Genomic DNA, 13,414 nt, shown 5'->3' on the forward strand with positions numbered 1-13,414 from the left:
AGATGCCCACGTTGGCGTATCTTCCTAACTTGGCCTCGTCCCGGCCTTTGGTCCCCAGGGTGCTACTCAGGTGGGGCGAACTGACAGCCATGTGCTTGCGGTTGTCTTCCTGCAGGCTTGGTTTAGAGAGAAGCGCAACAGCTAAAGAAGCCTTGGATGTCATCGTCGCCTTGCTGGAGGAACACGGACAAGGCGGGAATTATTACGAAGATGCAGGCTCCTGCCACAGCTTCCAAAGTGCGTATCTGATCGTGGACTGCGAGGAAGCCTGGGTGCTGGAGACCGTGGGGAAGTACTGGGCTGCGGAGAAAATCACGGGTGAGTGCAGGTGGCAGGGGACCATTTCGAGGACAGGAGGGCGGAGGCCATGCTTCCTGGACCTGCAGAATTCAGGTTGCTCTTGCAAAGCCTCTCTGGGCTTTATCTTTAAGCTTGTGCCTCTCCTTTCTGGGCTTCTGCTTCTAGAGAGGAATGTGCAATGTCCTGAGCCTGCAGCGAAGCCTGTCATTGCTGGAAAAGTGCACTCCTGACATTTCCTATGGACTCTTTGCCTCCGGGCAGGACCCAATTCTCAGTTATAGAAACAAAGCCCCGCAGGGTCTTAAACGCTCACACACACACCTAGACACACAGATATTTGCAGGCACATTCCACTATTTGAAAACAATTAGTTATCAGGACTACTGTGTTTTTCCTAAATGTGGAGACCTGAAAAAAACTGAGTGGACAAAGTATTTTATTTTGTTTATGTTATGTTTTAAAAAAAACATCCAGGAGTTCCCGTTGTGGTTCAGCGGAAATGCATCAGACTGGTATCCATGAGGAGGCAGGTTCAATCCCTGGCCTCGTTCAGTGGGTTAAGGATCCAGCATTGGCTTGAGCTGTGGTGCAGGTCGCAGACATGGCTCGGATCCCACCTTGCTGTGGCTGTGGTGTAGGCTGGCAGCTGTAGCTCCAGTTCGACTCCTAGCCTGGGGGCCTCCATATGCTGCAGGTGGGGCCCTTAAAAAGGGAAAAAAAAGAAAAGAAAGGAAAAAAGACCTCTGTATTTAGGATGGTAGTTGGTGCAAACTGTTCCTTCAGGTGGAGCGCGACTAAATTGGGGAGGAGGAGTCTCTAGAGCTGTGACATTTTTAAGTAGCACAGCGCCTCTTCCAGAGCTTTCACTTTCCTTGTAAGTAGTGAAGGCTTGGGGTTGTATTAGCCAGATTAAGTGACTGTTGCTCATTTAAAATATGATAAAATGAGTCAGGACTGGTCAAACCTTCTGAAAGAGATTAATAGAGGACCAAGGATCATCTGTTTCTTCAAAAATGGAATCGATTTCTCCCTGTAGTTAAAGGCAACTTGCAGTAGAGAGATGCCCTGTAATTTCCATTTCTTGATTTTTAAAAAAAATTTATTGGCATATAGTTGATTTACAATGTGTTGGTTTCAGGTATATAGCAAAATGATTCAGTTATACATACGCATATATTCATTCTTTCTCAGATTCTTTTCCCATATAGGGCATTAAAGGATGTTGAGTAGGGGTCCCTGTGCTCTACAGTAGGTCCTTGTTGATTATTTATTTTGTGTATAGTAGTGGGTATATGTTAATCCCACACTCCTAACTTATCCCCCCTCCCCATGTCTTTATAAGTCTATTCTTATGTAATTGGGCTTTGCACTCTCTACAGAGGGAGTCAGGTGCGTTTGCAATCAGCTGTCACTCACGACTAAGATCGACGCAGAGCACCCTGAACTCAGGAGTTATGCTCAGAGTCAAGGCTGGTGGACGGGAGAGGACGAGTTCAATTTTTCTGACGTTTTTTCTCCATCTGATGACCATCTAGCCTGCTGTTCAGGCAAAGACAGCTTGGAAAAGCAGGAAGGTGAGTTAGTATATCCCTTCCAATTCTCCTTCTCAGACCCTTTATCTTGCAGCTCTTTCAGAGACCTTGTTTGAACTTAGAGGAGAATGAGCAAAGCGGAAGAGTAGGGAATAGACCTTGTACACAGAGACCAACTTGTGCTAAAGTCCCTGCTGTGCAGCCAAGACGGCAACTTGCATTTTTACATGATGCTTCCTCATCTGTGGATGTTTCCTGCTTCTATTTCTCTTTTAAACACGGATGCCATTAAAGCGTCTTTGTGATACTTATTGCAGCCTCGCTTGAACCTCAGCATTTGTATATTTGACCTATCTTCTCGCTGTATTTTCCTCTCCCTTTAGAAGGCTGGGTCTTGACAGCAGGGATGCTGTCTTTTATTCATCTTAGGATCCTCTTGTGAAGCCTGTTATGGTTCTTTGTTCCATGAACATTTGTTGAGCCAAATCGTTAAAGTGAATTCTCTTCACAAGCCCTCCATCTTCTACCCAGTTACTCAGAATCTCTATTTAGGTAAATGTAGTGACTGGATAGCTTGTTACTTTTGTGCCTAAATGGAAAATGCTTCCACACAAACCACAGTGGCCACCTTTTATATTTGCTAGTGAGATGTGTGGGTTTTCTTTGTTTGTTTGTTTTTTGTTTTTTGTTTTTGTTTTTTTAAGGCTGCACCCTCAGCATATGGAGATTCCCAGGCTAGGGGTCTAATCAGAGCTACAGCTGCTGGCCTACACCAGAGCCATAGAAACACCAGATCCGAGCCACGTCTGCAACCTATGCCACAGCTCACGGCAACGCCAGATCCTTAACCCACTGAGCGAGGCCAGAGATCAAACCTCACAACCTCATGGTTCCTTGTCGGGTTCATTTCTGCTGTGCCACGATGGGAACTCTGAGATGTGTGTTTTGTAAGTCAAACCTTTGGTCATTTAGAACAGGAGCTAGAAAACTAACCTATTAGCAGCTCCTAGTTTTGTCAATACAGTTTCGTTGAACATATAGCCACACTCATTTATTTTCTTATTGTTTATGACTGCTTCCCTGCTATATGGCAGAGCTGAGCAACAGGTAAGTTACAGCAGAAATTATATGGCCCATAAACCTAAACTATTTCCTGACTTGTTCTTTAAGAAAATGGTGTCTGACTCTTAATCTAGAAGAACACTTAGGACTTTTGCTATAGAGTATAACTAATACATTCTGGGTAGGAAGATATCCATTTAAAACAGGAACTTAAAAACTCTAAAAGGTTTTAATTAAAAAAACCCTAGCTTGATAAAAGTATACAGCACCAATTGTGAAGGAGCCCTGTCAAAATATCAAACCTAAATCCAATGAAGCTTCTGGATCTAGCTATTAGTTTACCAGAAATACAGAGGATGGATGAACATAGTAATGCCATCTGCAAAGTCCAGACTGTGGGAAACTCTTCAGGAGAAATGGCCCAACAAGTAAAATGCAAGGGGGGAAAATGAAAGGTAGTAATTAAAGGAGATTTAAGAGACATTATCAGCCTGATGTATCCTGGTCTACATCAATAAACTCATCTATGAGATAATGAAGTAATTTGAATGCTGGGTTGTTGAAGGACTCAAGGACTTACTGTTAATATTTTTTGGGTGTGACGTGTTATTCATAGATTTACAAAGAGGGTATGTATTGTGCCAGTGAAGCTTAAGGCACCTTTACTCTGTGTGGTGCTCTGATGTGACCTCTGTGAACACAGACTGAAAGGATAGTGTTTCAATGAACTGTAAACAGAGGAAGAAAATGTAGAACTAAGATTCTGTGGTGCAGAAAGATTTGTTAGTCCATATATCTGAACTCAGAGCCAATAGTGCTAATGGCTCTAAATATCCTAGACACTTCTCTGTGCATATTTCCCACTGCAGAGAAGTCATCCTCCAAATACAGGACTGACTGTACCCAGCAAGACTCCACCAGAGAGCTTGCTTGGTGACCTCCCTCAACTGTGTACTTTCTTATGAATATCGTTCTACTGCATATTGTACTAGTTGAGGAATTGCTAAGTGCTGTAACAAAGAGACCCTAAAATAATGTGGCTTAAAGAAAATGGAAATTTATTTCTCTTCCTTTTATTTATTTATTTATTTTTGGTCTTTTTTCTTTTGTCCTTTTAGGGCCACACCTGTGGCATATGGAAGCGCCCAAGCTAGGGGTCTAATTGGAGCCATTGCTGCCAGCCTATGCCAGAGCCACAGCAACCCTAGATCCGAGCTGGATCTGTGACCTACAGCACAGCTCACAGCAGTGCCAGATCCTTAACCCACTGAGTAAGGCCAGGGATCGAACCTGCAACCTCATGGTTCCTAGTTGGATTTGTTTCCACTGTGCCACGACGAGAACTCCCTCTCTTCCATGTTTGTATTCCAGATTACATGGACAGTTCAGGGCCAGTGGGTTGTTCTGCCTCAACACATGACTTCCTTTTGCAGTCCACTCACTGGCATCTCCCAGCCAGCGGGAGGGGAGGGGGGAAAGTGAAAAACAAGCATTCCTCTTCATGGATGTGAGGGGGAAGTTATACATCATTTCTGCTCACCTCTCATTGGTCAGGATCTATCATGTGGCCACACCTAGCCCCAAAGGAAGCTGGGAAATGTAGTCCTTGTTTGGGCAGTTCTGTTCCCAGCTATAATTTCCCTCAAAAGGGAAAGGATTGGTGGATTTTGTGTAGCAGTTTGCCTCCCCTCTCTCTCTTTTTTCTTCACAGAAAGCATCACTGTGCAGACTATGATCGACATCTTACGGGACAAAGCCAGTGGAGTCTGTATAGACTCCGAGTCTTTCCTTACCACAGCCAGTGTAGTGTCTGTTCTGCCTCAAAACAGAAGCTCGCCATGCATTCACTACTTCACTGGGACCCCCGATCCTTCCAGGTTTGTCTGAACACAGTCACGCAGGCGGCATGTGCTTCCCTCAAGAGCCCATCCAGCAATCCCAACTGAGTTCCTGTACCGCCATCTGTAGAGCTGAATCGCTTTTTTTAATCCATCTCACTCTGGCCAGTGCAGCACAGAGAGCTTTGATGAACGGAAGTCCTTGGCTTTGGTCACATAGTGTTCCTCCCAGTCGTGGAATCACATTGTTTTAAATTCAACACATATGTATTAATATATCTTATAGGCCAGGCCTTGTGCTATATAGGAGGGATGCAAAGATTAAATAAGACCTACTGAGACAGAGGGATACAGGAATGCCCAAGCTTGATCAAAACAGCCAGTTCCTACGAGTTAGAGGACAAAATGGTCCAGACACAATGCACAGTGAAGCAATTTCAAATTCACTGGCCTGTTCTTGAAGACATGGTGTTTTAGGGAGTTGCTTTCTGCCCATTCGCTCAGCAAAGGGGTTGTACTGCACAGTAGTTGAGAACACAGCCTCTGAAATAAACTGCTAGGAACTGAATTCCCTTGCTGTCACTTAGCAGCTGGTAAGTCCCTTAACCTCTCCAAGCTTCAGTATCTGTCCTGTGCAGTGGACATAATACCAGCCCCTACTTCTGTGTGCTTGTTGGGAGGATTAAATACAGTAATCCAAGTAAATGCATAGTGGGTTTAACTATTATTTACTAAGACCATCTCTGATCTAGCAGACAGACAGCAGCCCTTGTCCTTGGTAATGTTCAGTCACATGCCCCACAAATCACATCAGTAGCTTGGGCACAACCATCCAGTGATTTCTAAATCTGTTCATTATCAGAGTCACTTAGGCGTGTTTTTGAAAACTTTAGCCTTGGCCCAAACCTGTTGTATCAGAATCTTTAATGTAGGCTTAGGAATCTGTCAGGGAAGTCTGATCCTCGGACTGGAAAGTTCTAGAACACTGCCCATTCTGGTAGTTTTCTGGTATCTTTCAGGTGTTCCGTTGGCTGAGAACCATCATCATTGTGTGAATATTGGGTGTCAGATCTTTGACTTTGCTGCCAGGGAATCCGTAGCTGTTTGGTTTCATTCCCTTTCCAGCTGAAAATATTTACTTTCCTCTCATTGTTTCAGGAATGTGCGACAGTGATGGTGTCCAGCTAGGGACTGTTTCTTAGATGACTCAGGGGAGAATCCAAGTACCTTTCCTGACCCTTTGGCCAACATCAGTAGATGTTTCTAGCAAGACGTATTGAATTCAGTATTAACTGTGCTTACTTTTTCGTTCAGTCATTTATTCATTCAGCAAGCACTTATTAGGCACCTGCTGTGCACCAAATATTATGCTTGTTGGGTACTAGAGACAGAGTGTGTCCAAGAGAAGAGGTGGCATGAAGGAGACAGAGAGGGAAGCGTCACAGGGGAGGAACTCTTGAGCGCTGGGTCTTGTGAAAAGAGGCATTTGTTAGGTGCTAAAAGCAGGAATGACATTCTGGGTAGAGGGAACAGCATGTGCAAAGGCAGAGAGGCATGAAGCAGCATGGCACCTGTTGCAACTGTGCATCCTGTTGTAGTTTGTTTCCATATATCCTGCACCTTCCTCCCCCACCCCCCTCCCAAATACACACGCCTGGCCTAAGACCACGACTGGCTTCTGCCAGCAAGCCTCAGCTGCCCAGCAGCATTCCAGACAACCCTTCAGGACATGCCATTTGTTTGACCCTTGCTGCTTTCTCCTGATTTTATCTCCCAGTCCTGAACCCTTGGTTCCATGGTTCCCCTCCCACCCCTCTTTTTGGTCCAACAGATCTGGAGCTTTCCTTTCCTCTCCCTGATGTCTGGACCCCCCCTCAACCCTGGTGAACCCTGACCTGACCACTCTCTGCCAGCCCATAGAGAGCCCCACTTGAAAGTGTCTCAAATGCTCTGCCAAGGTCATTGGACATTGTTCTTTAGGGGACAGGAGCCTTTAAAGTAGAGGGTTGAACTGAGGAACACACACACACACACACACACACACACACACACACACACACACCTGCCTTGGTCCCCAATGTCCAGATACCTGGTCTAACTGTGCTTAGAGATAGGGCTTCGGGATGCAAGGACATGAAGATAAAGCGATTCTGTTTCCTGGGCTAAAGTACACAGCCTAGAGCAGTTCTGAAAATGAGCTAGAAAATAGCCTTCTAACATCTACAATTGAAAAATTTCAAGTAATTTTAAAAGAAAATTATTCATGCTTAAATTAATTGAAAAGGATATTAAGGGCTTCCTGGAAGACATTCATTTTTCTTTTCTATGGTTAAATGAGCTACATTTCCTACTGTGACTACAGAATTGTCTTATAAAATTTTTTTTCCTCTCCTATTCAACATTTTGGTGTTTCTCTGTAATTGGGCATGCTCAACATTTTGTATTTTTTTCAGCAGGAAGCGTAATTACCTACTCTTGGGTTTGTAGATAATAAAATTGGGGATGTTTTAACTAGCTTCTGCTAATGCTAAAAATATTAGAGAGATATTTGCAGGAAATAGTTTCCGAGCATTGGACTTGCAAAAGATTATGATCAGAGGAGGCTGTGTTATTTATCCTCCCAATTAATGTTAGAAACCAAAGGACACTTTCTTGCTATTGTTCTACTTGCTCCAGCACTTCTTTGCTCACTGCATTAATTACAGATCCTTTTCTCAAAATAGCGTGTTCTCACAGCCCCTTTTTTCCTTCCTCCTTCCTCCCTCTTTCCTCCCTCCCGTCTGATGTGTAAGTTTCAGAGCTGGAAGCAGATGCAAAAGTCAGAGTTAGAGAGGGAGAGATGCAGAAGACCTTTCGTGAATTCTCTTGAGAAGGCAGATTCCATCATATTAACATTCTGTTGAGTCAGCTGGTGCCTCGGTCATCTGTACCAACTGGCTTTAGCGCACAGATTCTGACCTTTGGAGGCCATTGCCTATGCGTAAGCCAGTGTTTGTTAAAACTTCCCTTATGTAAACAATTGTGGTGCAGAGTTCCTGTCGTGGCTCAGTGGTTAACGAATCCGACTAGGCACCATGAGGTTGCGGGTTCGATCCCTGGCCTTGCTCAGTGGGTTAAGGATCTGGCGTTGCCGTGAGTTGTGGTGTGGGTCGTAGACGCGGCTCGAATCCCACATTGCTGTGGCTGTGGCTGTGGTGTAGGCTGGAAGCTAGAGCTCCAATTAGACCCCTAGCCTGGAAACCTCCATATGCCATGGGAAGTGGCCCTAGAAAAGGCAAACAACAAAACAAAACAAAAAAGAATTGTTGTGGGAAAGGGCAGAGAGGTAGCTTCACATTTTGAGACTGTGTCAAGTTCTGAGTCCTGTCGTGTGCAGGAGGCTGTGGGTGCTGGCGGGGGCATCTCTCCCCAGCTCTGTTTTCAGGGAAGTCACGTGGCATCACATAGCTTAAAACGGGCCACAGCAGGTGAGTTTATCCCTCGGACATTGGCGGACACCGTGAATTAGGGTTCCTTGTTTTCATCACCAAGGGCCCCGCCCCCACCTCTGAGAAAACACACAAATACTCAAGATACAGGATCGATAAAGCACGAGGAGAGAATTAAACATTTTTTCATTTTAAATATTACAAGGCTATTTCCCAATCCATTTCTTTAGTTGCATCAATCTGTGTACTTTAGCCTGGGAGACAGAATAGAGGCAGTTCTAGGAAAACAGGGTGTTTGACCTATTTTAATGGCAAGGAGCTGGGGAGATGCAAAGGACCTGGGGTGTGTGTGTGTGTGTGTTCGTTCGTTCCTCTTCTCCCAGGCTACATTGTATCAGCTGAGACCAGCTCATCTGGTTCATTCAAGTGTTAGTGACAAGTGGCACCTTTTTGTTATTGGAGATAAGGTTTGGGCCATAGACACTGTTTGTGTAAATGCAGCCCCTGGAGGTGTGCAGGGGGTAGGGGTGTGGGAGAGGAGTCGGGGTTGGGGGTGGAGGTGACAGCCTGCAGGGACAGACACAGAGCTGAGGGCCTGTATATAATAGCTCCCCCTCGATCTCGTACCCAGTTCTCCCAACACTCTCTTTGCCTTCTCTCCTACCCCGTGCTTTTGACTTTTCAACCTCCCTGGAGGATCTGGGTCCAGCCCTAAGGGTGTCTCATGCTCCAAACTACTAGTTCCCTTTCCCTCTAGATAGAAAAACCCCTTCACGGATAGGTCTGCTCTCAGCCAGATGTGGCTCTGACTGTGTGATTACAGTGACTCCCCGTGTGTCTGGTCTGAGCGATGGATGCCTGCAATTGAGAGAAACTGGTGTTTGGGGCTCTTTTGGGGTTGGTTCAAAGGTTAGCAGATTCCTCCAAGCAGGAGCCTTTGTGCTGCTCTGTTCGGTGCCAGCAGACCTCCTCGCCCCTACCAGGGGACCCCAGGGTGTGGGACAAACCTGGTGTGGTCGCCCGGGGAGTTTCTGCACCTTCAGTAAGAACAGAGCCATGTTTGAAGCCAGAAGTGTAAACTGGCCACGGATACTAACATTCTAAATCCCAAAGCACAAAGGCTATCTTCCTTTTCTGCAGTAGCAGGATGTATGTATATGAAAAACAAAACAAAACGAAAAAACACAGAAGGAGAGAAGAGTGAGAGGTAGTGGGGAGGGGGGAATGACTTTAGATTTAGAAGTTCTGAATTTAGTTCTGTATCTGGCGTGGATTAGGAATGTGCCTGGGGACAAGGCACGGAGCCTCTGGGAGCCTCAGTCAGCTCACCTGTAAAGTGGGACAGAAGCTTTTGCCCTGCCTTGTTCATTGCTATATCCCTAGTCCCCAGAATAGTACCTGATACTCAACACTGGACCCGTATTGACTGACTGATTGAATGAAATCCATGAGTACTGAATGAAAAAAAGCTCTTTGAAAATGAACACCACAAAATGTTAGACTCTTTCATGATAATTTTGTTTTCCTTCCAAAGGAAGAAAGAAATGAGAGGAAAATAGGGTTTTTTACTCTGGCTTGATGCATCCAGCTCAGAGTTTTAGACAGAAATAAAAAGGGCAGAGCAGGCAGAGCTGCCTCCAGTGAAGACCGGTTCTAGGCTGTGGCTCGGGGGTCACCCTGGGCTAAAATCCTGCAGACCCTGAGACAGACCTTGCGAGCCTGTACTGTTCATGTCAGCCCTCTCTGTGCCTCAGACCTTCCGTCCGTCTCAGTGAGAGCTGGCAGGTGCAGCGACGGGGTCTCCTTGAGCCTCACTCATGGTTTCCTTGGTTTAACTGTCCTTCACGAGGGGCCCCAGAGGGGAGCTCAGCCACCCTGAAACCTCCTCGTTAACCAGCTGCTAGGCTGACCTCTGCCGTCGGAAGCCCTTCCCCATTGGGGTCTATCATCCTGTATTCCTGTCACACCACACCACAGGGGCGCTGGGGGACAGGGCGAGTTCTGGGGCAGGTGACTTCTCTCAAGGTCCGTCTGCGAGGCCGCTCTGAGGACAGAGCAGAATCAGCTTTCTGGAGCCCTCTCAGCTGTGTCCTGCATCAGAGCCATCCCCGGGCTGCTCTGGGGGACCCCTCACGGGCGATGAAGCGGTGTGGTTGAAGACAGGCATCCCCCCGGCCCGGAGGTGCCTGGGCGCCCGGAGGTGCATGGCTTTGATTCAGCGGTGTCTTTCTAGGTACAGAGTTAGGCTTTCTGCTCTTTCCCCAGTGTTCACCATTGACTTGGGATCCCAGGATGCCTTTCCTTAGATGCAGAGCTGTTTTTTTGGGGGGTATGCATCTAGGGGGACTGTGTTGATATGTGTTCAGGTATGCGCAAGTACACACACGCACACACACACACACTCAGCCATGGCCCCAAAGGTACCTCCCTCCTGCCAAAAGAGCTGCATCAAAGAGTTCTTGCACGGGCCACCCCTTGGCCCTCGGCTGTCCTCTCACCCAACCAGATTCTTTTCTCTGTGGGGTGCCCTCTCTGGAGCCTTTGGGATTCTTTTTTTTTTTTTTTTTTTTTTTGTCATCTACCCTAATCTGTCCCCTCCCTGAGTCTGCCAGAGATATTCCAAACATTTGCAAATAAGGTAGACCCTTAAAAAAAGAAAGATGGGGTCTCACACCCCATCTTTGCAGGAGGTCCGTTTTCACAGACCGTGGCAGAGAGAGACCAGCTCAGGGCGGTGGCCCATTGCGCCCTTCTCTCAAACGCTGTGTGTCTATTTGCCTTATTTTATGTAACTGAAAGGGACTCTCAAATGGCCTTTGCAGAACAAAGCTGGTCTGTTTCGATGTCTCCTTGCTCTACATAGAGGAATGTGCAGCTTATGAACAGCAGTTCGTTTTCCTAAAATGGTTACCGAAACATGCAGGTGTGACTCTGGCTGAGCACCCCCACCCCCGCCGCCACCCCCGCAAGCGGGCTCAGGGCATGCTTTTGCTGAAGGGTCAGCCGCTGGTGTCCTCAAGCCACCTCTCTTTCTCTCCAGGTCCATATTCAAGCCTTTCATCTTTGTCGATGATGTAAAACTCGTCCCCAAAGCACAGTCTCCCTGCTTTGGGGACAACGACCCGGCCAGAAAGGAGCCCCGGTTCCAGGAGAAGCCAGACCGCCGGCACGAGCTGTACAAGGCCCACGAGTGGGCTCGGGCCATCATCGAGAGTGACGAGGTGAGCCTGGCCGTGGCCCTAGGGGGGTGGCGAGGTGGCCTGAAGCGAGGCAGGGGGATCATTGGCAAACCTCCAGCAAGTCAGCCCCCAGGGACCCAGGCTCCCAAGCCCCTCCTGTGACTTTAGTGGTATTTGCTCCATCCAGTCTCTCGAAAGCCAACCAAACCAAGCCACTGCTTTCGATGTTGTTCTAGAACTCAGTGGGCTAAGAGTAGCTCTCTTTCATCTACTGTTGACCTGGGAATAATAGAAATGTGCAGTTCTCGTTGGGAAAACTGCTTTTCTGCTGTGAAAAATTGTTTGAATGCTTCTGGGCCTAAAAAGTTGCCCCTGATGGTGACACTTTAGGATGCAGTCATTTGCTGTTTTTAAAAAAGGAATTCTTCAAAAAAGTTCTGGAGGTGGACGGTGATGGTTGAACAACAGTACGAATGTATTTATGCCAGGCACTCTCCACTTCTCAGTGGTTAAAGTGGCCCATTTTTTTTACGTTACGTATATTTTTCTTCACAAAAAAGCCTTTTTAAAAAAGTTCCTACTTTTGAAATAGTTATTCTCCAAAGGGCAACCCTCCCTCCTCAATCCTTTTTGGTTAATGAAGTTACAAGACATCAGTTCAAACAAGACAAACGCTCAGTATATGCCCACAGCAGCCATTCGCGATGGGCTAGCCCAGAAAACCAAAGCCTCTCCTTTGCCGAAGGAAGTAGGAGGGAACGGGGTTGGTAGATGTTCATCTGCTTCCCACGGGCATTGAGCACCTTGTAAAGGTCCGGTTTGTCCTGAAGAAAGGGGCATCTTATAAGAACATTGGTGCGTGCCTTTCGCATCGATAGAGGAAGAACAATGTGTTTGAAATAGGCAGGTATGGAGTTCCCGTCGTGGCTCAGTGATTAATGAATCCGACTAGGAACCATGAGGTTGTGGGTTCGATCCCCGGCCCTGCTTAGTGGGTTAAGGATCCGGTGTTGCTGTGAGCTGTGGTGTAGGTCGCAGACGTGGCTTGGATCCCAAGTTGCTGTGGCTGCGGAGTAGGCTGGTGGCTACAGCTCTGATTCCACCTCTAGCCTGGGAACCTCCACATGCCTCTGTGCGCGGCTTCCTAAAAAGACAAAAAAAAAAAACCCAGGAAATCCAAGTGAATTCAGAAAGTATCTCTGAGAAGGGCAGTCTCCCTGTTTACAGAACTCGCTCTTCTGTGCCCAGAAGTGGCCATTCTGACATGTAAATCACACAGCTATTTGACACCGTCCTTCCTCCCCTGTGTTTCTGGGGCACCGTGATGCTGCCGCCGCACCGCGGGGAGCTCAGTCCAGGGCGGCCCTCACTGGTTCCTGACAGTGCGTGTTTTTGACGGTGGCCGACACGAAGCCCCAGGAGGGTAAAAACGCCACTTCCTGGTGCACGGTTTTGTGGATATTTGGTAACGGAAGGCAGAGGTGGAAAGGGCCGTGTGTTCTGAGATGACCTACACAAAATTCCAGCAGAGACGGATGAGGCTGGGTGGACTTTGCGCTTGAGAAAGGACCATTGGTTTGAGTGAAGGCAGCATTAGGAAGTGATGGATGGGTGGTGACAGTGGCTTCTCTGTTCTGGGACCAATTGGGCCTCTGGAAACTTTTCACTGTCATCCGCTGTACATGAGTGATTCCCACTTGGAAGAAGAGATCGCACCACCTCAGAAGAAACGTACGTTGGGGATAGCCCTGTCGCATGCTTATTCATTGATCCATGTGATCATCCACTGTCGGAGTTCCCGGTGACCTCGCCGTTAAGGGCTCAGCATTGTCACTGCTGCGGCGCAGGTTCAGTCCTTGGCCTTGGAGCTTTTGTATGCTGTGAGCACAGCCAAAAAAAAAAAAAGAGCGAGAGAGAGAAACGTTATTGATAGAGTTCTCACAGTGGTGCAGTGAGTTAAGAATCTGCTTGCAGTGACTCAGGTTGCTGCAGAGGTGTGGGTTCGACCCCTGGCTGGGCATAGTAGGTTAAAGCATTCGGCTGCAGCTGTGGCTTGGATTCAGTCTCTGGCCGGG

At 47.2% G+C, this 13,414-nt stretch overlaps 1 protein-coding gene across 2 annotated transcripts in view; it reads left to right on the plus strand.

The window, feature by feature from the left end:
• The window catches only part of SCRN1 (secernin 1), a 62,549-nt gene that overhangs the window by 44,591 nt on the left and 4,544 nt on the right, over positions 1-13,414 (plus strand). For both annotated transcript variants that reach the window (XM_085005657.1, XM_003134812.5), the window contains 4 exons: positions 116-318; positions 1,680-1,874; positions 4,606-4,771; positions 11,201-11,381. In XM_085005657.1, the coding sequence (XP_084861783.1) occupies positions 116-318; positions 1,680-1,874; positions 4,606-4,771; positions 11,201-11,381 (745 nt within the window). The remainder of the gene's footprint in view (positions 1-115; positions 319-1,679; positions 1,875-4,605; positions 4,772-11,200; positions 11,382-13,414) is intronic.

This window comes from Sus scrofa, chromosome 18, assembly GCF_054392235.1.
Source record: "Sus scrofa isolate SSC_HxYL_T2T_F1_AM1 chromosome 18, Sscrofa_HxYL_maternal_Yorkshire_Landrace_v2.0, whole genome shotgun sequence".
In the NCBI taxonomy this organism is placed as follows: domain Eukaryota; kingdom Metazoa; phylum Chordata; class Mammalia; order Artiodactyla; family Suidae; genus Sus; species Sus scrofa.